This window comes from Molothrus ater, chromosome Z (genome assembly GCF_012460135.2).
Source record: "Molothrus ater isolate BHLD 08-10-18 breed brown headed cowbird chromosome Z, BPBGC_Mater_1.1, whole genome shotgun sequence".
NCBI classification, from domain to species: Eukaryota; Metazoa; Chordata; class Aves; order Passeriformes; family Icteridae; genus Molothrus; species Molothrus ater.
The window spans coordinates 17,559,777-17,583,433 of NC_050511.2; the positions used below are offsets into that span (position 1 = coordinate 17,559,777).

The window sequence follows — 23,657 nt, forward strand, 5'->3', positions numbered from 1 at the left end:
GAGCTGCTGATGTAGAGCTAATTTTGGACCAGCTTACTAGAAGTGGTGATACAGAAGTGTGACAAAAAGGGGCAACCTCCCCCAGCCCACAGCCCCTCTATAATCAGAAGCGGAGAAGCCTCTAAAGCAATTGCAGCAAGATTTAGATAAGAACCCTGAAGCAAGCAAACGCTGGCGTCTTTGTTAGCTTCTAGGAAAGGACAGTCTTGTGCAATGTTTAGTTAAAGGCTTATACCACTCGTAAAGGTTCTTGACTGAACAGCAGTCTAATTAAAATTTCCTCCAGTTCAGTGATCAAAGTGAAACAATGCCTAAAACTCAGGACTGTGCAACCCTTGTTTTATAAAGATAACAGTACACAATTGCATTTTTGTCACTGAGGAGTATGGAGAATTAAATCTGTCTGTGAAATGAACAGTTTTGAACAGTACATGCAAAAGGTCTGTCTGTTCCACAGTAATTAGTGTTTCATTGTACTTTTTTAACTTGCTGAATTCACAAAACACACAAAATTACAATTTAGAAAATGTGTGAAAAACAAAGAGACAAAAGACTTCAATTGTTAAAGCTGCCTTTTATTTTGAGTTTATTTTCTCAATCTTGATGAGATTCTTTTTATGGCACACGGCATCAGAATCAGCACCTTTGCATTTACAAATTACAGAGAAGCCCTGTCCATTTGTTTCCCTAGTTTCAACTTTCAAATCATGCAGAAAGCCTTAGTCTTTGTTCCTTTTTTCTATGAAAGGCTTAACAGCACATTGCTGCAACAAAATCATGTTATGAGGGTGGGTTCCATTCACAAAATAAATTTACTACACATTAGATGTTGATTAAGTAATTTCATCATAAATGAAAACTATAATGCAAATGCCTATAGATATATATACACACACACACACACAGTGCAGCTTTTGTTATGTGCTACCTTATCTTGGTTTTTGTTATGCTCCAGATCACAACAGTATCATTAGTGCAAATTAATGAGATTTAACTGTAAAGTTATTTTTTAAACAGTAACTGTAAAGTTATCTTTTAAACAGCCACTTGGACATATTTCAACTAATTTAGGCCACTGCAATGAATTAATTTTCAGCATCTGATTTGGCAACTGATTTCTCAAGCTCCTCTTCAGGATTAGATTTCTTCTGGTTTGGGATAGCAGGTAGGACACAGCTTGGTTTTAGATGCTCTCCTGATAGACCAGGCAGGAGAGAATAGAGGATCTGACTCTGAGAATGTCCTGTTTTTGGAGATCTGGAGACTGGAGCTGGTGGGAGAATAACTGCACCAGTCCGTAGGGACTTAAACTTCTTAGCATCCTGAGATGGCAGCTGAACTAGAGGAAATAGGAAAAAAGAGAAAGTGCACAGAAAGTGAAAAGCACGGCATTTTTACAAATGATTTTGCAACTTCCTTTGAACTGTTGTCTCTTACTGTGTGTACTCAAGCCTGTACTTGAAAAATGTGATCAAAATACTAATAAAATATTGTATTTTTGTATTCAGATGAAGATAAGCCTGGCAAGGGTTATCTTCATCTGAAGGAAACAACTCCAGTGTTAAGTGATTTACTTTCAATTTAGTGACCAGTAAGTCTTGAAAAGTTCAAAAATTTACTTTTGATAAGCAGAGAACTCGTCATTTGTCTGGAGGAGACTTGGTCCGTTTGAGAAATTTTCACAATATATTTTTTCATTAGAAATCACAGACTGACTGTAACAGAAGTGTTCCATGGGAACATATTATTTCTAACAAAAATGCTCTATTGCTGAAGGTAAATGCTCATCAAAATCTAAAGAAGATGAAATGGAAGAATGTGAGATGTTGTGTCTGGGTTCCTCTAGGCACAGTCGATCGTAAACACAAATCCACACATGCTCTGCTATACAAGGGCCACAAAAGTAGCCCGTGACCCTGTAGCACACCAAGACACACCAAAGCACTTGAGAGGCACACCCATTATGTATCTCTGTTGTTGTCCTGTAAGAAACTGTGGCTTTAGATATTCCCTAATTTCCAACTCATAGTCATCAGTCATCAGCACAACATTGTTTGTGCTTCAAAGCTAATATAGTTCTGTATTTTCTTTAAATTGAAATCATCAGGCTCCTTCATTCAGACAACTCACTAATTCCCTGATTTTTTAAAAGGAGAATTCAAAACCATAATTGTAGACCTACTTTTCTATGCTGTCAATTTATTGTGAACTGCATTAGCTTCTTTTCATTTGATCTCAATATTATTCACAAATTCTTTGCATACAAACAGTTTTGTTTTTTATAGTTTAACCATATAAAGAGTTCATTCTGGAGCTATCATCTCTGTTTTGGCAACAGACTCTTGCAATTTTTTACATTATTTTTTTTTTGGTTGCATTCTCATTGCATTTGTGATTTCCTTCCATCTGTGTATTTGTGATGAATTATCTGAAAGGCTATTAACACTTTCCTCTTCAGTGCTCTAGCTGGAAATTTTGTGCTTCATTTAATTTGCCCCACTGAAAATAAATGTTACCTCTCTAATGTCGGCAGTGGGTCCTCACTGCATATATTTGTCCATCTATCTATCTATCTATCTATCTATCTATCTATCTATCTATCTATCTATCTATCTATCTATCTATCTATCTATCTTAACTATACACATGGTACAAAAGAGGCTAAAGTTCTTGTCATAATCCCCTGTGGCATGCACCTTATACTAATTTAATAATTGATTATTTATTTTTCAGGAGCACTACTTTTCTAAAGCTTACCAGGTATGGATTTAGGGCAAAGCAGGATCTTTATAGAGAGGATTTAGAAACTTGGTAGATTCTTTTCTTTTTAAGCTAATTTCAATTACTATTCAAGTTGTGATTACCTGAGCAGACAGTGTTTACTACAACTGCCTGGCCTCCAGCAGTGTACTGTAATTCATTGGTCATATTTAAGATTCATTCATGTTCAGAAATTCAGTAAATCACTTCTCCTTTCCGTGAAAAACACCCAAACCATTAATATTTTGCTTTAGTTGGTACTGAATTTGTGTGAGTCTGGGAGGGCTATATACAATAAATGAGCCCATTTGTTTTCTGGCACATGTTAGAATACTTTGAGTTCACTGAAATTTTGGTGAGGATTCAGCAAATGTTGAGAGGCTCACTTGTGTCCCTCTTTGGAACATAGTCATATGTTAATATATTCAAAGTTCACATCTGTGTGAAAAATATCTATAAAGCTTTATGTGCTTTATGTACATCATGAAAAACTTTAAATGATAGACTTAAGTAGGCCAAAACCACTGTAGCTTAACTTCACCCCCATGACAGAGCAGCCATCACAAACTCATGCTCATTCAAAGAATCCAAACACCAGTGCCTTCCACACTGTCCCACATACTGTGCTCAGTTTGGGATATTCAATTTAGGATTTCAGGGCTGGTACATGGATGGCTCTGAAACAATGCAGAAAATGACTAGTATTAGTAAATGTACTGAAACACACGAGCCTGGACCCAGAGCTGGCATCTGTGGGAGGCAGAGCCCTTAAGGCCCCAGGAGCTACACTCAGGAAAAGCACCATTAATGATCACACAGAGGGCAGAGTTGGTCACCAAAGACCTGAACAGCAGGAGCTACTGGTTCAGGAAGCCTTTCCCACTCAGCAGAGACTCTGGAGTGGCTGCTATTACAAACTGCAGAGGCAAAACCAAGGCTGTCTGTTGCAGACATCTTTTTATGAAAATCCTTTTCTTAGGATTTTTTCCTGCTGAGAAGCTGAGACGTTTCAGCAACAAAATGTAAACAATGGTTATCTGCTGCTGTGGAATGCAACAGGTGATTGGCCCGTCTTGGATGTTTACAATTAATGGCCAACCACAGCCCAGTTAGCTTGGACTCTCTGTCCGAACCACAGACCTTTGTTATTCATTCTATTCTATTCTTGGCTTAGCTAGCCTTCTGAGAGGAAACTTTTCCTTCTATTCTTTTCTAGTATAGTTATAATGTAATATATATATCATAAAATAATAAATCAAGCCTTCTGAAACATGGAGTCAACATTCTCATCTCTTCCCTCATCCAAGAAACCCTGTGAATACTGTCACAGCTGTCAGAAAGGCATTGCCCAAGGAATATGGAGTCCAACAGAAGAATGGGTCTTAGACTCCCCTCCCTTCCACGCAGTGGACAACCGTGGCCTTCTGCAGTGGTGTGGGTGCTTTGTGGAATGTTTTGCTGTTAACTTGGGAAAGAAGAAACATAAAATCACAATGAATAATGGCAAAAAATACCCCACAGATCTCCAGAAAATACTGTTAAATGACCTGTAGAAACAGATTTTAAGTTTGTTTTTTGAATTTGTTGTTGTGGTGGTTTTTTTCCCAGCAATTAATAATGTCACCTTTTTGTATATCAGACACATGTTGTCTCCTCTGATGCTTCCAGAAATATCTGACCTTCTTAACTACATGAAGAAGTGAGAGCAGCAGAGAGTTCTCTAGAAGTTCCATATTTGTTTGAAGATTTATTCTGGCATTTTGTGGGGAGTGTGTGACAGTCTGTTTTCCAGGGGTTGTTGGAAGTGTTGCATGATGAGATAGAAAGATGTGTGGGGGATGAAGCAGCAGCCTGCAGAATAGGAGATGCAGTCTGTACTGAGGCTACTCAATAAGTCATGTGAGGGATCTCTGGCCCTGGGAATACCTGAAGGGTGAGAATTTATTGTTTAAAACCACTCAAGTACTCTTCCCAGGCTACTGTTTCATTCCTATTTTCCTCTTTCTAATGTATATTTTAAAACATTTTATTGAGAGATTTAATAAGTTCTTCCTTCTTTTTTCATTGCCCTTCCTTTTTGGGGGGAGATACTTCTTCTTTCTCTATTTCTGAGTAGTTTCGGTTCTCATTCTAGTTTTTGCTTATTTTATTGTTCCAACTTCTTGGTAGCGTTTTTTTTTTTTTTTTTTTCTTTTTTTCCTTAGTGTATTTTTAACACACGTCTTGTGTTATTAAAAATACTAGAGAAAACACAAATATTTGTATTCATACTTTGTTGCTGGAGCACTTTACCTGGATAAAGGCTATGTCCAAAAGAATAATACTTTTAGGGCTGGATGGAAGATGAGTGTGAAATCTCATACTGAGATGAGACTCTGAAACAGTAATTTAGAAAGCTTCATCAGCAAATACGTCATTTGTGTTAACAAGAAATAAAGTCTATTTTGCAAATAATTTTGCTTTTTTGTTACTGGCTTCAACTAATGTTCAAGCAGTAATGGCACCTGGATAAATGTGCTGTGTTAGTTAAAAAAGCCATGATTCTTAATTGTGACAATTGTATCTTATTTGTAAAACAGTTTTTGGCATGAGACTAGAACTAAATTCTTGACCACTTGTATGAATTAGTGCAAGAACAACAATTATTAGGAAAGATTTTTTAAGGATTTTGCTTACAACTATGATTTAACTAGAAGACACAGAGAACAGGAGTAGAAAGCCTAAAAACCAGAATGCTTGGACCTAGGGCTTTAAAAGCAATCAAAAGCAATTAAATTATTTTCTTTCTTCTGAGCAGACAGAGAATACCACCTCAGTAATTCAAACACCTTTTCTTCTTCCTGTCTCATGTAGAAAACAGCAGCAGCACAGGATTCTGTATATCCCCACCCAATCTGATGGTCCCTGTAAGGCTGCCTCTGCCTCTTTTCTAGCAATATTGTAATCACTGCAGAATTGCTTCTGACATTCAGATTATAAGTGGCAGAGAATCTTAAATTTAGATCTGAATGTTTTTGGACCTGGATGATCCACAGGATGACAGTCAGAAAACTGTAAATCCTCATCCAGTATCGAATGGAGATTTGTGCTTTGTGGAGCACAAGAATGTGAGGTTAGGACACTGCTGGGAGTAGGGCTGATGTCCGTGTATGAAGAAAACTACAGCCTGGAACAATCCCAGTCTTGACACTCTGCTGGGACTCTGGAACTGGGGTGAAACTCTCCTGCTCTTTGGGACCACTGCTTCTCCATGCTGAACATGAGCCAACAATGTGCCCATGCAGAAATACAGCCAACAGCATCCATGGCTGTATTTCAGGAAGAGCACTGCCAGCAGGTTGTGACAAGTGATTCTTCCCCTCTACTCAGCTTGGGTGAGGCACATCTGGAGTTCTGAGTCCAGTTCTGAGGCTCCCAGTGTACAGAGGGAGGGGGACATCCTGAAACAAATCCGATGGAGGGCAATGAAGATGACTAAAGGGTTGGAGTGTCAGCCTTAAAAGGGAGACTGACAGAGCTGGGGCTGTTCAAGAAGAGAAGGCAGCTCAAAGGATCTTGTCAATATGTATAAATGTTTGATTGTGTGGAGTAATGGAGAAGGAGACAGACTCTTCTCAGTGGAGGCCTATGGAAGGAAAAGAATCAATGGCCACAAATAAGTACTAAGAAACTTTTTTCTCTGAGGGTAGTCAAACACTGAGAGATGACACAGATAAAGTGTGCGGTCTCAATCTCCATTCTCAGAGATATTTAAAACAAAACTGGTGTGATCCTAGGCAATGTGCTGTAGGTGACTTCTCTGTGGACATGAGGATGGACAGACAGTCTCCAAACGTGTCTTCCTACCTCAGCCATTCCATGATACAGTGAAAAACAAACATGAAACCCCTCTCAAGCACTCAGACACTACTGATGGAGGCACGCAGAGTGATACAGTAACTGACACTTGTCTGTACTTACTTTTGTGAGCACTGTGGTTGGGTATTGGAGCTAGGCTGTTCTGTACAGGAATAACATTTTTCATTTTGTGTTGGTCTATGGACATCTGTCGAAAACTTCTACCTGTGAAAGAAAAATAAAATTATTATGGAAATAATTGTAACTAGTGTGGTGCACTGTGCATTTCTGGCTTCCAGAAAAGAAAACTTAGTACTTCTCAGAAATATGTAATAACAAGAAACCACTGACTGAAAAAAAAGAAGCTGTTGCGTAGTTCACTTTACACTCACAAAAAGGACTGATTGATTTAGTACAACCTTCACATATACACTTATAGTTTCCTCTCATATAATATAGCTTTAGGTCTTAAAATGGGCACAGTTTATTAGCTAGGTCTCTGTAAGAATCTTTGGAATCTAAATCTGTAAAATTATTCAAATAGATGATTTGATTTCAAAATTGAAGCCTTAGTTTTCAAAATGTCCTGATAGGGTCTCAGCCTTTATAAGTATTAAAACAAAACCAGAGTTCAACTGCTGGTTGGAAAATGACATTGAAAGCTATTAGCAGTAAAGATGAGCTTCGAGAGGGTTTTTTTTCAGATGAAAGCATATCATAACTGATAGAAGGCTATACTGATCCTTATTAAACCATGTTCATGGCAGTATCATTTCCATCAAGAAGAGTATATACTGAAAAAGGAATGGTTGGTTAATTCTGGCATGTCATTATTTAAGATTAAAGTTAGCTTAGGTCTAATACTATTAAAAAAGACAGTAAGTTAGATGATGTAATGCATTTCATTGCATAAAGGACACGTCTAATACTGAAAAAAATAGAAACTCAAGCACCAAGTCAACATTTTTACCAGATCCTTTTTCCTGAGCTGATCTTATTCTGTGATACTTGAGTCCCTCAAATTATTTTTCATGTTATCACCAAGTCTGTGATGAGCCATGTAATAAGATGTCTTGGCAAGCAGCTGCTCATCCAGCATGGCTTTGCAACACAGCTCATTGAAGAGCAGGCATATGCTCTGTCAGCACACAGGGACAAGGGGAGACATGGGGTGGATGAAGCAGGATATCCTAAGCAGGAGGAAGAGAAGGAATGACATTAATTGCCTTTCTGGCTTTGCAGCTGGTACTTGAAAATACCTATGTGTTGTTGGGCTGTCCAAGATAAAGCTGTAGGAAAACAGTTTTCTAAAAATTTTCTAAATGTGCACAGAAGTAGCTGTCACACAGATTCTGTGTGAAAGGAGTTACTGTGGTGTTGGTCAGGCAAGCCACCATGTTACAGTGCAAGCCCAGCCCGGAGCAAGGCTCTGGTCTAAAAGCCACAACAGTTGATAGACATTGGGTCAGTCTGCTGGATCCTGTGGTTAAGCTGATGTGTTTGAGCTAAAGCATGAAGAATCTTGCATGAAGAATCTCTGCTTAACAGAAATAGGCTTCAGTCTGGTTTCCCTGTGTCTTACTTTTTAATATCTCTAGTGTCTAGTTGGTAAATTTCTTCTATAGACCTTGCATCCACTTTGCACAAAGGACTAAATATATCAATTCCAATATAGCAGAGAATCGTTTGGTGCTCTCATTAGAGCAATTCAAGTTATATTGGTTTCTGTGATGCTTATGCTGAGAACTAATAGCTTATTGTGTATGTACCATTATGGCTTTGATGATGGGAGGTTGTTGTTGCTATCAAGAGATATGTTCATTTCATAAATGGGATATCTGTCAGCAAAATAATGGTATAAAACATAATCATGTTTGCAAGGATTATATGAATGCTTGGAAAAGAATCCTTGTTAAAAGTTTTGGCATCAAGTGGAAGTTTTCTTTTACTTTTCCTTTCTATCCATTTCACATAACATCTGGGAAAATAGTTTTTTTCTCTCTGAGACATCATCTTTGCTGTCCCCAAGAACACATTTATGATTGCAATTATTTTTGAATAAATGGAAGAAACCCAATTTCGTTCTTATAAAAGTTAGGACTACATTTGGGTCTTTTTAGAGACTGTATTTTTTTTCTTTAATTTTTCCTTGCATTTAGGAAGGTGAACCACATAGTAATGTATTTTGTGTGTAAGTTGTTAATGTTATGATGAATGTCTCAGAGTAAGTTGGTTCTTAAATTTGAGAAAGTGACAGCCACACTGATAAGCTTTGCTCTGCTTTCCTAGACAAAAAATGCTTCTTGTTGAACAGTACCATACTGCTTATACCATCATAAACTTAATAATAGCCCATTTTTTACATAACCTTTTCAAGCAAACAGAAGGTACTGTAATAAAATCTGTAATAAAGTATCATCTTACATCTGGAAATTTAGTAACCCAAAAGACAAGTGGGTGATAGGGGTCTCAGAGCTGTCTTATACTTGTGACAGGCTTCCTGTTACCCATATCACTTGGAATTCTCTACTTCCACTATTTTTCCCTGTAGAATGTAGATGGGAGTACATTTTGCAAAAAGAGATGATTGCAAAGCTCATAAGTAAATGCTTCAGATTTTTGATGCTAGCTCAGTACTGTGGGTGGCAAACTTTCATGGATTTTGACAGTTTTTAGTATAGATTGGCTTTGCTCTTCTCAGTGGAGGGCAGTAATTCTGAGAGAAACCAATGGCACAGTAGTAAGGTAATTCTCATTGCTACACACAGCAACCTCTCCTCTTTGTGTGAGTGTTAATGCTCAGCTAGTAGATTGACTCATCTTTCATTCCCAGGAGTACAGATAATAGAACAAAAAACCTCCAAAGGCTTTGACACATGTATGTGCCAGCTGCCTTTGTAGCAAGTGAGCACAAAAATTAGCTTTGACTTTGACAATAGACATGGTCATGCAAGACAATCAACATTCCGTGTCAACAGAGAAAATAATTTTAAAATTGCATTTTCTTAGATTATTGATACCCATAATCCTGGCCTAGATATTCAGTGATTAGGAAATTACATGTAGTCCCCCCAGTCATGAATTGAGAAATGAAGTATTAACATTTCAGTATCTTCCAAAACCGGATGTTGTTTTTTCCCCCCTCAGCTAAGTCTCCTGCAGAAAGAAAGAAAAATCAATTAAAAAAAACCAACCAAACAACAAAAAACCCACAAAAAATCAAAAAAACAAACCAACCAAAAAACCCCCCAAAAAACCCCCAAGCCAAACAAAACAAAACAAAACAACAAAACAAAACTAAACTAAACTACACCCAAACCCAAAAAAAACCCCAAAACCAACAATAAACCAACAAAACCCAACAAAAGATATTTTTCCTCAGAGAGAGGGCTGCCTGCACAGCCTTGCTGGCTGGGCTGGGCTGGGCTGGGCTGGAACCAGACTTTGCTGCTGATCCCTGTAAGTCCTGCAGGCACAGCACACTGGAGACCTGGAAGCCCTGGAGCTCATACAGTAAATGCAGTTCTAATTCACAGAAAGTCAGGTGGCTTTAATTACAGGGGCAGACAGATTTAAACCACACACTAGGCATGAAGAGAGATAAGCAGATCTTTTTATCACGAAGAAATGTGAGACAATATCTGTGTTGTGCAATGCATTCCTGTCAGACACTCTCTTCCTCCTTAGAGGATTTTAATTCATGTTTCAGGGGAAGGTCCTTTTTGCCAGCTACAGGCATAATTTCATTATTGGAAAATGGTATTAAATTTTAAAATGGAGTTGGTACAAAGAAAACTGGACTTAAAGAAGATTCAGGCTTTTTGTTTTCTGAGAGAGATAACAAACTGTCAGTAATAAGATAACTTACCTTCCCTTTGGGCATTCAAAGATGGCTCCCATTATAACAATTAGATTTTTGTTATAGGTTTTCCACAAAAACATTTTTTCTAGGAAAACCACCTATCCTTCTGTCCAGAGTAGACAAGGATTTAGCCATTTTCTTAGCACTGTAGTATACTACAATATTAAGAGAAATCTATAATCACGTTTTAAATAACGTGGTAGTTACTTCCATATCAAATGTATAAATTCCAAGTCTATCAAATTCCAACAGGAAATTTTCCCAGAAATAGCTGTCCTGCAGTTTGGTTTATCCAGCTTGAACTCATTCCTGCTACTGCTGTCAAGTTCAATGATCTCAAATATCTTAGCCTCCCTGTACCCTATTACAGTGAGGCTGTAAAGTGGCCCTGCAGGTATTTGTGTGTTCCACATGTGAGCTGAACCTTGCAGAATTTAGTGTAGAAGGATTCGTGCAGGAGCAATCATTGCTGGGCATGTGGAGGCTGGGGCTCGTATGGTTGAGTGAGCAGCTGAAGAGTGCATGGTAAAAAAGTAGTGACACCTTTGGAGCAGTTCTATTAAGCTTTCAGGAATGTGGCCTGGCATCCAGGAAATGGCACTTTTAAAGTAGTTTCTTTTTATACCAAAAAGCTATTTCCAGCCTTTATTTGCACAATGTATGTATAATGGCCTGTCATTCTGAAATTGCTGTCTCTGCTCTAGTTGTCAGACCTGTGTGCAAAGATTTGCTTTTTTGTAGTTCACTTCACTTAGATTTCAGAACAGTTTGCACTATCATGCAGCTAAGTGGGGGCTCTTCTTAGGGTTTCTGTTCACTTCTCTTTCCACTGAAGGGTAAGGGCTCATGTCTCTTGGGATAAGTGTAGATTAACTTACTGTAAAATTTTTACTCCTTTTAATGGTATACTGGAAAGTTTGGGGTTTGCTTTTGCTTGCTTCATTTTCAGTTAGATATTGCAGTGGTTGGAAGGTATGCTAGATGTGTTTAATTTTGGCATGGGACTAGCCCCAAAGGAGATTAATTTGGAGACACTGATATGTTAAAGTAAACTCCAGAATGCAGGCCAGCCAGGCAGATTCATTTAAACATGGATGTGAGTCAAACAAAATACTAGATCCCAAATCCAGCCAAACTCTGGTATCAAGTTCACCTTAGAATTCTAATGCTCTGCTTCATTACTGCTGCATTACAACTTCCAGGCCACAGCATAAAAGCATTTGTCCCATCTCTGTAAATTTATCAACCTAAATTCAGCTTTGGAGAAACCATAAGAACAGCACATCAGACCAAAGAGCTGGCACTCAGGGTGTATTCAGGGCGGGAAGGGGTGCCACTGCAGCCTGGAGTCAGAATATAACTATATGGGTAAGGGGGCATGGCATAAAGCTGTCCAGCATGGCACTGGACCTGGCTGGATCCAGAAGCAGCTCTCAGCACAGCCAGAGATTTGAGGGCAAGACTATTCCCTTGCACATCTACATCCAGGACTAGATGTGGACACAAGGCAGCAGGTGTGGTAGTGGGTGTTAATGTGCAATTCACAAAGCACATACATATTACGTGGAGGCACTTATTGCTCAGGTGCCTTATATACTTCCTAGATACCTGCATTTTTGCTTGCTCATCAGACCTATTTAATCACCTATTTCTCCTAATTCTCTTCAGCTTCCAACTGATGTCCCACCCACATGCTATCTGTGATGGCCACATAAAGGAGACACGGAAAAAAAATTTAAAAACAGAAATGTTATTAATCCCTATTTTTTTTCTGACTCAATTTGCCACATGAATAGATATTATAGGATTTAGGATATAGAGAAGGAAAAAAATTACCTGATGGAGAACTGGGAAGTGAGGGAAGGCAGGGAGGGCACAAAAGCACATGGTGAGACCTATCAGAGTCTAAGCCATTCATCAGTTTGTCTGAAGAAGTCCTAGTACAGACTTTGTAAGAGAGCCTTTGGTTAGAATCTGTGTTCCAGGGATCATCCAGCAAAGCCTGGCAGCTGTCTTTGTTGTCCAGCAAGTTGTGCTCACTCCTACTCATTTGAGATTTGAATGGAAAATGATGGGTACTGGAGCTGGAGGAGAAGCTTGACATTTTGCTCTGGGAAGCAGTTAGGAAGGAATTGCCTGCAGTGATTGGGGGGAAGCTCTGGGTGGTGATGGGTGGGAGTCCCTGACATACTGATTTCTTCTTTTCTGCTATGAAGTACTTAGTGTCTGTGCTCTTTCTTTCAAAGTCAGGGGTGGTCTTACACGCATCTGGAATGTCTTTGCAATTTTTATTCATAATGCAATCAAAACGGGTGATGATATCATCTACTTCTGAGGCCTCTTTTCCAGGATATTGATCCCTGCTTCTCTCCTTGTGACTGGTTTTCTGATCATCTTTCTTCTTTTTGCAAGAGAAGATCTGGTTCAGAATACTGAATCGTCCTTCTTTCTTTATAAGTCTGTTGTTCTGGGAGTGCAACTGATGAACAGACTCAGATCTACTGGAAATACAAAACAAAATGTGATGTCAATACTACCAAACAATGAGAAAATACCATGTGTGTTACTCCATTAAAGAAGGAATATTCTGTCCGGATACATTTGCATGGGTGGTTCAAGAAAATTAGGATCCCAAATTTGTAATTAAAAGACTGAAAATGCTACTGTGTTAATTCACTCTTATAGGTGAATTGTCTCACAATCATCCTAATGATTGTAACTTAGCACAGCTATCTGGGAAAAAAACAAACACATTTTTGTGGCTTCAGTATCTACCAGATGTGAAGATCTAATGATAATGAGAAGAACATGCTGTGATCTTTTAAATCAGGTATTTGTATTATGTCATACTTGGAAAAAGGTTTTTCTGGTCATTGCAAACACTGTAAAAAAAGGCACTAGTTCTCCATTCCTACTGTCCCTCTCCCCTTTCCTTTTTCCTCTTTCCCGTTTGTCCTTTCCCTTGCCTTGCTTGTGCTAAAGAGGTCCAACACAGTTTCAGATTGGTCAAGATAATTACCTACACTAGTGTTGTTGCCTTTTCCAAACTAGAAATGAAACTCAAGATAATTTTAATATGGGAGGTAATATAAAAGTGGACCTTTATTGAGGGTCTTCAGGAGCAGTTATGGAAAGAAGTCCACAAAAGCCCACTGCCACAAGGGTGGCATTTTTATAAGTTTTAGGAAATTAGCATAATTGATAAAAAGCACCAATTAGGAGGACGGGTGCTGATGGAATTCCCCCCCCCGCCCCAGATCAAGCCCCTTCTCTGGAGCCCCTCTCTTGGTACTAGCTGTACTCTGTCCATGAGAATGTATCTCACAGCGTTGTTCTCAATCTTGGTAGCCAGGAAGAACCAAGACAGCATGGGGCCTTGTTCCCCATGGGACTTGGAGCTCTGGAATTTATTTTGTCTTTCTGCCTAGGGAAAGGCCATGGAAAATTACTGGGAAAACTAGCCACTCTGTACTAGGCTACAGAGCTACAAATAAAAATATGAAGAATGCAGAGAACATATAAAAGAGAAAAAAGCAAAAACAAAAATGGTGTCAGTATTGCTGTTAGTGGTTTTGAGATGAAATTTTGGTTAATTTCTGACCTTCTCTAATAGACAGAGTGCAGGAAAAAGGGAGAGGTAATATTATCTGTGTCTCGCATAATACTAACTTCTGACAGGGAAGGAGGGGAAAGTGCAAAGAAATGGTGAGATAAATGTAAGTGCATACTTGAAGCAGAAGAACGGAAACTAACTAGACAACAGCTAACCAATTAGCTGCTGAAAAAGGAAGAATACAAAGAAAGGAAGATTGTAACCAATAAGTCTTTTGTTATACTTTTTAACAGACAAGAACTCAGAATAAGAAAACACATCAAGGTAAAGAACTAAAGAAGGCTAGAATAATACTACCAAACCCTTACTCTGAGGAAGAAAACTTGAGATTTATTTTATTTTCTGTAAAATCTGCTTTTGTGTTCAGTCTATCTGTCCATCTGATTATATGAGCACACAGATAGTGTGCAGAGATTTCAAAGAAGTGGAAGTTACATTTATCTGAGGGTTGAAATTATTCTGTTATACAAATTTTCTACATGAAGGTGACTGAGCAAGAGCTATACACACTTGCTCTTCATAGCCCTCTGCTGCTTGCTAGAGCAGTATTCAACCTCAGTGAAGAGTCTTTGTGAAGAGAACTGATTGTAATGTTTCAGCATTGGTGGAAAATGAAACAAGTATTGCCTATGGGTCAAGGAAACACCACTGAAGGCCCAAACCCTTCAGGAGTATTCAAAACCCAACAAATTTGTTTTCTAGTCAGCGGCAACATGTGAGCAAGACGTGAACTTTACTTTTACCTGCTGTCCTGAGTCAGCAGCTTGATGCATGCCGTGTGCCCACAGTATATTGCATATGTCAGAGGAGTGTTTTCATTGATGTCTCGAGGGCTGCTGTCTATCCCCAGTTCCAGCAGTGTCTGCACACAGTCAGCTTTCCCTGCTGCTGCAGCCCAGTGCAAAGGAGTCCTACAGGAAAGGGAGAGTATAATTAAAATAGATGAATAGATTTACAATCGAAGCTATTAATGACATAGCAAGGGGTGCACAGGATATACTTGTGCAGATTAATAATATACGTTTTAAGAAATTCTCCAGCCAACTGCTGTAGATGCATTTATTTAGTTGCAGATAAAGTAGATATGGGGCTGCAGAATGCCTATACCTTATCCAATAGCATCTCTTCCACAGCTGGAATTGTAGACTAGGAAACTAGGAAAGTTTTCAGACTAGAATTTGAAAAAAACCTTCACAGAGTCCACTGCATAGGGGCAAACTCTTCTCATCTTTAAAGCAAGCACAATTGGCCATGGTTGGCAGAGGACTCTCCATGAGGGTAATTAGAGAATCCTCTCCCAGATGAATGACAAGGACTGAACACATCTACCAGACTGCCACTTTGCCAGTTTCTGAGTTCTATGACAGGCACAGAACAGAGCACATATAATTGCTTTGAATCTCTGCAGAAGAATCAAACTGATTTTGTTGTTGGCATAAAATCTGCATTTTGTATTTAGAAACTTTTGTCCAGTTTCCAAATTGCTCTTGTGAAAAACCTGAAAGCACAGACAACATCACAAAAGAAGTGTTTAAGAATAAAGAAATAAAATATAAATTTTCCTTTCTATTCCTTTTCAGTCCCAGTGATTTCAGATTGGGTGCAATCAGAAACACAAAAGAATGAAAATCTTATAGATGTGTTTGTAAGAAAAGCTTACCTTTTCCCTCTCCAAGTATAATATATTCTGTGGAAATATCTGAGCATGTGGAATAGGTGCTCATGTCTTAATGAACTTTGAAGTGTAGGCAATCTCCTCCCTTTGCTCTTCTTTCCATAGAAACACAGCCTGCTCAACTACATTTTAATAATGTTTAGAAACTGCTCCAGAACCCTGTTCATTTTATTTCTGTTCCATTTTATTGCACTTTTCCATGAAGAATGATATTATTTTAAGAACCTAAAGACTTAAGCCAAGAAAACCTTGGCTTTTGCTTCACTGAGCAGAATAATCAATGTGAATAGCCAGCTGGTTCTCTTTGCATTAAATATATTTATGAGCAAAATTCCAAGGAAGGTAGGTGTGGGGTGAAAAAGAGGAAAGATGACTCTTCTGAACTTATGAAATAGAGATTTAATCTCAGAAGAAATCACACGTATTTTCAGAATGGAAGGTGAGGGTCCTCTAGTCCTGTAGGAGTATGATATTTTCATCTTAAATACAACAAGAGAACACTGCCATTTCTTAAATACAAATAATAGCAGCATCCTGGCTTCAAGTTGCAGGATCCTATTGTATTGTTTTAAAAAGAATGTTCACTTTTAATTGAAAGAAACTTAGGTGAGTCGTGGCAAAGTCCTTACAGAAATAAGCTCTTTTTCTAGAACAAATAGAAAGCTAAATATAATTCTTTCTAGTCAGTTATGGTACTAAGTAGAATACATGTGAGCTGGACTGGTTTGCAGTGTTTCTGAGAAAGCACAGCTCTCTGTGGAGTGCAGGGCATTACTAGGCCATGGCCTGTGAAACAGGAAACATGATTACAAGACAGAGCTGGTCTCAGATTATTAGAAAGGGAGCAGCAATTTCAGAGTTTCCATGGTTACCTGTCATCCACATCAAGGGCCTGCAGGTTGCACTTTGGGACTTTAGCCAGTTCACTGATGATATCACTGTAGCCTGCAGCAGCAGCAATGTGCATGCATGTTTTGCCATTCTCATCATCACAATTTATTATTGATGGTCCCTGCCAGTGGTCCAGAATGATGGAACACAGAATCCTGTTGCCACTCTGGAAGGAAGTTCAGAGAAGGAAAGTGTTTTACAATGGAGCACACAACAGGCTGCATCTTCTCTGCCAGAGAATGCTAAATACAGTAATGGTATTCCTCTGTGTGCACACCAGAATCTCCAGATATGAAAGCCAAAATCTTCCAATCTCCAGTTGGGAATTATGCTTACTTTCTGAATTTTCTAAAACACTCTGAACACTGGAAAAATAACAAATAATGAACCACTGCAGATATCTCCAGAAGTTGTAGAGTGTAAATTGCTTAATAGAAATTACTTGTGATTTTTGCTGTTTTGCTAAGCCAGAGTCCAGAAACACAAGCTTATATTTTTCAATAGAAATTTAGGGCTGAAAGGAACCTCAGAAAACCAACCCATATCTGTAAGTCTGTCTCAGTACACTTAGAAAAGTCATGTCAAATATTTGTTCAAGTGCTTCTTGAAAACTTTCTTAGCTAGTTTGCTCTGGTGTCTGGTGTCTTAATAGAAAGTCGACGTTGTTCTCTAACCTGCAAATGAAATGGAACATTTTATATCCTACCTTAGTGGAAACAGAGCAAAAGAATTCATTACTTTTTTATAACAACAGAAACACAAGGTTGCAAAGGTCTTTCTGTACCATCAAATTCAATCCCTGCAATCACTTGAAGCTATGTTACATCATTCCTCTTATAAATTTTATCCATTAAAGGCAATTAGGTTCCTTTTGCCCCCATTACTCTCAAAGGAACACAGTTCAAGAACTTCTTTGTTTTTATAATTTGTATCTCTAAATTCTATTCACACTCAGGGCTGATTATATCCTTTGTTTCTGTTCCAGCATTATTATTTGGATTAAATACTCCTTTCCTCTTACTGGTACTTGTTCTTCAGATGTATTTATAGGCAATCATCACATCTCTTTTGAATTGTTCTCTTGCTGCTCTAAGCAATCATGGTCTTCTAAAGCTTTTTTTTTAAATATGCTTTCTGTTTCTCTCATTAACCTGGTAACCCATTTCCTATTGTGTTTTAGTTGTGTTTCCTTGAAGAGAGATGATTAAAATTGTACTAGTCATACAAAGATGTTTTTGCCAGATCTTGTACAGCAACACTGCTCTTCCTTAATTGTGTTAGAAATACCTCTTTTGGTATGTCATAGAACAGCATTTTCCTCATTCACAGCTGCGTCCCATTAGAAGCTCCTAGTCATTTTGGAATGACCCTTTACACCTCAGTACTTCCTTAAGTTTTCTTCCAAGAATAGAGTTTCTAGTTTTGGGGAGGACCTTCTGTTACTAACACCAAAGTGCCTGATTTATACATTTTATCCTATCCAATTTTGTCCCATTTATATTGCTCAAGATTTAAAGGTGATCCATAACCCTGTATGATATCCCCATTCCTTCCTGTTATTGTCTTTCAGTTTTTTATTATTGGCAGATTTTAACAGAAAGCTCCTGTATTATGTGTCAAGATATTATGAAAATATTAAACAAGAGTAATATCAAGTCTTATCCCTGAAAGTAATTTCCTTCCAGCCTCTATTCAATATTTAATCATATTCTTGTTTTCTGGATTTTAAGATACAATTTCTTTTGCTTCTCTGTACTTTTGTATCTTATTTTGTAAGATAGCTACTTATTCTAAATATATCTTTTAAAAATGGGTAGACATCCATTATCTCAAGACTCTACCATACACTTTTCCTCTCTGCTATTGGGATTCAGCTTCCTGTCATATTTTGCACCATTGAGAGGATACATTCCAGGTCCCTGGAACATTCTCATCTCACAACTATTCAGTCCAGCTGAGAATTTCCTTTATTTATCAAAACATATCCCCCTGAAATCAGGAATTTTGTTTTACATGTACTTTGCTTAATTTAGAGTCTAATCTTGATCATGTAATCCAAGCTTATTTTCTATGGCCAGCATTTTGTAACATCCTGATTAACCATGCTCAAATTAAGTTATAGTTGTCTGAACATCTAGTGAAAAGAGGAGTGTTGATCCTCATGTTCAGGAATACTGAGGTCCTATGAATAACTGTTGTTTTTATTGTCCAGTCCTTATGCCAGATACCAATATCCTCCATACTGGTAATAATTCCCAGTTACATATTTTCATCATTAGCATCAGTGAAATCTCTAGTCACATTCAAGGCTAACTAAATCTAGAGGTCTATTGCATACTTCTAGGACTACCACAATAAATATCTATCTGTTATCATCCTTCTCTAAGTCAGTTTTGATACAAAAAATTATTTACATTAGTACCTTACTACTTCTGTATTTATGCTCTAGTGACTGTACTATTCCTCCGGTTTTACACTGTCTTGCTAAGTCCAAATTTCACACCCTGCAGCTGCAGTTTCAGTCCCTCCATGTTCTTGCACAACTCTTAGCATTCACATAATAAATTTCCCACTTCTCTGACCGGCATTTTATACTTTTACAGACTGTTCTGTCTCCCACCAATCTTCTGTTTTCTAGACTAAACAAACAATTTCAACCTCCCTGTGCAGGTCATGTTTTCCAATGCACTTATCATACTTGGTGCTTGCTTTTGGCCTGTTTCCAGTTTGTCTACAGTTTTTTTCAACCATGGCACTCCAAACAACACAATTATCCAGCAGAGGCTTCTCTCCTGACATTGAAAATGACTTCCTGCAACCCACAAGTACCATACTTTTGTTAATATGTCCCAGAATAATGTTTGTTTGATTTATATCAACACCATAACCTAAACTCTTCTCACTTTTGTAATCTGCTAGTCTATTACTCTTAATTTTGTGCAAAAACCTTTAATTTTTTCACAATTCTGTATACAGTGTTATTTTATTAACTTCAGTTAATTCCTACAGTTTCTCAAAATAATTTTGAATTTCATCCCTAGCCATGAAGTACTTGATGTCCCTGTAATTTGATTTTCACTGTGGGTTATATGTGTGCTCTGTATTTCGACACCTCATTATGGAACAAATAAAAACATTCTTATGATACACCCCTGGTTGGACAGTCTATGAGATATTCACCTCCAAAGATTATTTGAACTGTCTTGAATGTGGCTGATAGAGAATATATGATGTGTGATACAAGTCTCTGGTGGATTTTGATGGCATCACTCCTTCTTATTCCTCTATGGGACATCTTGGACAGAGTTCTGTGTCTATTATAGCAAGTTGTACGTATAAAAATTGTGTTATTGATGTTATTCAATGTGATTAAACTTGCATGTGATTAAACTTGCATTAAACTGCTCAAATGAGAAAGGAACAAAGAATTAGACTTTTAATGACCACTGTATTTGCCACATGCTTAGCAAGGCTTCTGTGCCATGTGATGAGTTTTATCTTGTCACTTTTCCAGAATTTTTGTGTTTTATTACATGGGATTAAAATGATTAATTGACATTCAAACATACTATACCTTATTAGATATAGAAGCCTCTTATCTGACGAAGTAGTAATTGCTTTGAAGATGGCTATAAAAATTCTGCCTTGTTTCAACAATTCAATCAAATTGTTACTTCCATTTTCTAAGTGATCAAGAATATTTCTTAATATTTGAACTTTCTACTGCATGAGATTTCTGGGCGACTGCTCAGTGGCTTTCCAGTTCTCTCTTCTTAGGAATGCCTCCTTATCTTTAAATTCCTCTTGGCTCTTTGAAATTGCATTCAAAATTCTCCAAAAATGCTTACAGTGCCCTTATTCTGTGATTGATAGCTTTGAGCTGTGGTTACCAAAAATGTAGTGTTCCTGTGGTAAATTTACTGCAGCACTATTTTTAGACCAGAATGTTGTCTGGTAAATTTACCATAGGAAAATCATGTGTTTTTGTAACCTTACTGTACGCATCACTAAATTTCATGTTCCCTTTTTGTATTCAAATTCTTTACAGCAGAGATTAAAATGTTCTCAGAGGTTATCAGTCATTTTTGCTATTTGTTTTTGCTTTTTTGTTTCTAAATAGTTTTGCAGGACTTTTCCCCACCCCTCCGCTGCTCCTCCCCCAGGACTTTTGTCCCATCTTACACTTTTATCTGCTTCCACCCGTTATTGATTCTCCTCAATGAAATTTTCTTCCTTAGATTCCTTATCTCAATTAAACATACTTTATTGGTCCAGGGTGACTTGTCTCAAACCAGGATATTTATGAAGAAGAAATGTCCTAAAGCCTGTATCCCTGAGCCCCTGTAAGAAAAACTCTGTGCTTTATGCAAATTTTTGTCTGAGATTTGTATCATCTCCAGACAATGGCAAACAGCCAAATCACTAACAGATATTTAGCTCTGACACTTGATTACAACTCTGGTTTCTATAAGTTGGCTAATGAAAGTCAGACTTCTGAGACTTGTGTCTCTGAGTGCTTTCCAAATAAGAAAATAATTATTCAGGAAGTATCTATCTAATCAAGTACCATGAGGAGAATCCCAAACCTCTGGGACATTTTTCTAGTTTTGACACTTCTTTCAGCTATGTCTACTCAATTTATCCTCATTGTTACTACAATCACGGTTCTTACATTTCAGCCCTTTCTATGTCCAACTAATAAGCAGAACAATAATTTTACTTAAAAACTTTCTTGTCACTTACATAATATTTTACCATAACATTACATTTTATTCTGACATGTTTTCAGTCATAAACATTGAGAAGTTTGTTTTTTGTTTATACTGCACTGTATAGATGGCTATTTTTTCCCCTCTTCAGAATATTCTAGTAAACTAGATAATGGGTTGTCAAAGAGGAGTCATATGAAAGAAGTCTGCTAAGCCTTCTACCAGTAATGATGAGGTGGTATGGGTAGAGGAACAAGCTATGGACCACTTAACTGGTTGCCTGAAACCCAGATAAAATACTTTTCTTCCAAGTAAATGCCTCTGGAGATTATATGGTTAGGTCGCATTAGTTCTCCTATATTTCCTGTCTGTTTGTATTAGCATGCAGTTTAAAGCTTTCCTATATCTATAGCCATCTTTGTCAGGAAAGTCCCCACTAGAACCTCTTGATGTTGCTTCTTATCATTAGCATTGAACTTCAGGTCTGCCTGTGTTTTCCTCTTTTTCATTCTGTCATTTTCTGATTTTTCAATTATGAACCCAAAGCCACCCCCGAGTAGCTTGAGATTTTGAGCATTATTTCCCTCCTTTCTGCAGCAACGAACAAATACTATCACCATTGCACTACTCTGGGAGGTAACTCACTTTTACAAAAAAAGCAAAATTAATTACATTTACATAAGTACTTCCAGCTCCTTCCTGGAAACCATCCCTGGGTGCTGTTTGAGTTTTATGTTAGAGAATCCCTTTTGTCTTTCCTCTTATCCTTCACAAACAGACACACATAGAATACTTGAATCTGAAATCAACTGTAACACCAGCAGGACCATTAGAAAATAAAACAGGCAAATGAAATAAAAATCTTTTTCTCTTTGCTGAAATAAGGAAACATGAGCCATTTAAAGTATTTTTGAGCAACCTACAGCAAAATTTGAACAAATAACTTGTCTGTGGACTTTTTCCTTTATAACCCTAGATGAAACTATTATGTTGGTAAACATCTTTCCCTTCAAATAACTTTTTAACCTTTTTCTTTATTCTAAAATTCAGTATTTACCAAAAGCAGAAGCCATTCCACATTATTTTCCACATGGTTCTCTTGACTGGATCTTGAAAAGCCTTGGTCTTTAACTCAAGACTATTCTGGCAGAAACTGTGTTTAGTTACAGCTATACTGGAAAAACTCAACTATTCTTCCAATACATTCTTTTCCCTTATGTGATTAATTTCACTGATGTGCCATTTTCCTCATATTCACAGGCAGAACACTGGAGCAGTGCATCACATCATTACTTTTATTGTAATATGATTTAGAACTTCATCCTAGAATCAGAGCAAGATAAATGTTGCATCAGCTGTGAGGATAAGTCAGGTTGGAATCAGATATTAAGGCAGTTCTCAGAAATCTGTCTTGTGGTAGGTGCGGTGTCTGCTGTTTTAAGGATGGAGAATGCCAGACTCAAAAACAGAGACATAACATTGCTTCTAGTCTACAGCAAACAGTGCTGTGGGAAATGTCCTTATATTGGCAGTTTGGCTTACTGAAGAGTTTTGCACACATTGGTGCTTCCTGCCATGTATCGAGGACTTCCAGCACCTCCCACTTCTGCACCCAAGACTAGACAAAGCTAAGAAATGGAAACACCTTCACTCTACCTAATTTCCTGGCTGCTAGATGGCTGAACTTGGCAGTGGAGAAGTGAGCAAAAATTCAGAGCACCCTGTGGTTTCTCTACCATGAGAGGACATGGAAAACTGGTCTCTGTGATGAGGAAAGAAGCAAGTCATAATACCATCTTCATCTTTCCTCCTGCCAGGGAAACTGTGCCAGAGAATCCCTGAATGCAGCCCAGGCACTTCACAGAGTGTATTTCTGATGGCAAACCAATACAAATTAACAACTCCTCTGACACCACTGTAGATATATTGGTGAGACTTAGTCAGCTCAGAGAGAAGCTCATTCGTCTTCTCCTAACCCAAGTGCTGCAGCTTTACACAGCCACTGAGACAGTATCTCTGCAGAGTCAGAGCGACACAGCTTGGCTTGACTTTGTGGCACTGTGGGAAAGAGAATGTGTTGCTGTACAAGAAAGTCCTGTGGTCCTCAGAGCATTGCTGCCTCTGGTACAGCTAGAGCATTTAAAATATTTTAAAAATATTTTTCCTTTTAGCAGCCTTAATGTGTGTTGGGAAAAAGTACCAAATGACAAAGGCAGTCATGGAGGCATGATTCTGGCTATCACATGTCCCTGCCTCTCTAACCGTCTCTTTGCTCAAACAAAACACTGCATGAAACACTGGCTAAGTCTC

At 38.0% G+C, this 23,657-nt stretch overlaps 1 protein-coding gene across 3 annotated transcripts in view; it reads right to left on the minus strand.

Moving 5' to 3' along the window:
* Positions 1–554: 554 nt before the first annotated feature.
* ANKRD55 (ankyrin repeat domain 55) overlaps positions 555–23,657 on the minus strand; it is a 47,411-nt gene continuing 24,308 nt past the window's right edge. The window contains exons 7-12 of one of the 3 annotated variants that reach the window (XM_054517992.1): positions 16,620–16,804; positions 14,816–14,983; positions 12,296–12,960; positions 9,700–9,753; positions 6,721–6,822; positions 555–1,339 (exon numbers count right to left, since the gene is read on the minus strand). In XM_054517992.1, the coding sequence (XP_054373967.1) occupies positions 1,086–1,339; positions 6,721–6,822; positions 9,700–9,753; positions 12,296–12,960; positions 14,816–14,983; positions 16,620–16,804 (1,428 nt within the window). In that variant the 3' untranslated portion in view covers positions 555–1,085. Of the gene's footprint in view, positions 1,340–6,720; positions 6,823–9,657; positions 9,754–12,295; positions 12,961–14,815; positions 14,984–16,619; positions 16,805–23,657 lie in introns of those variants that run through there. The other 2 variants (XM_036403831.1, XM_036403832.1) reach the window with 2 other exon arrangements.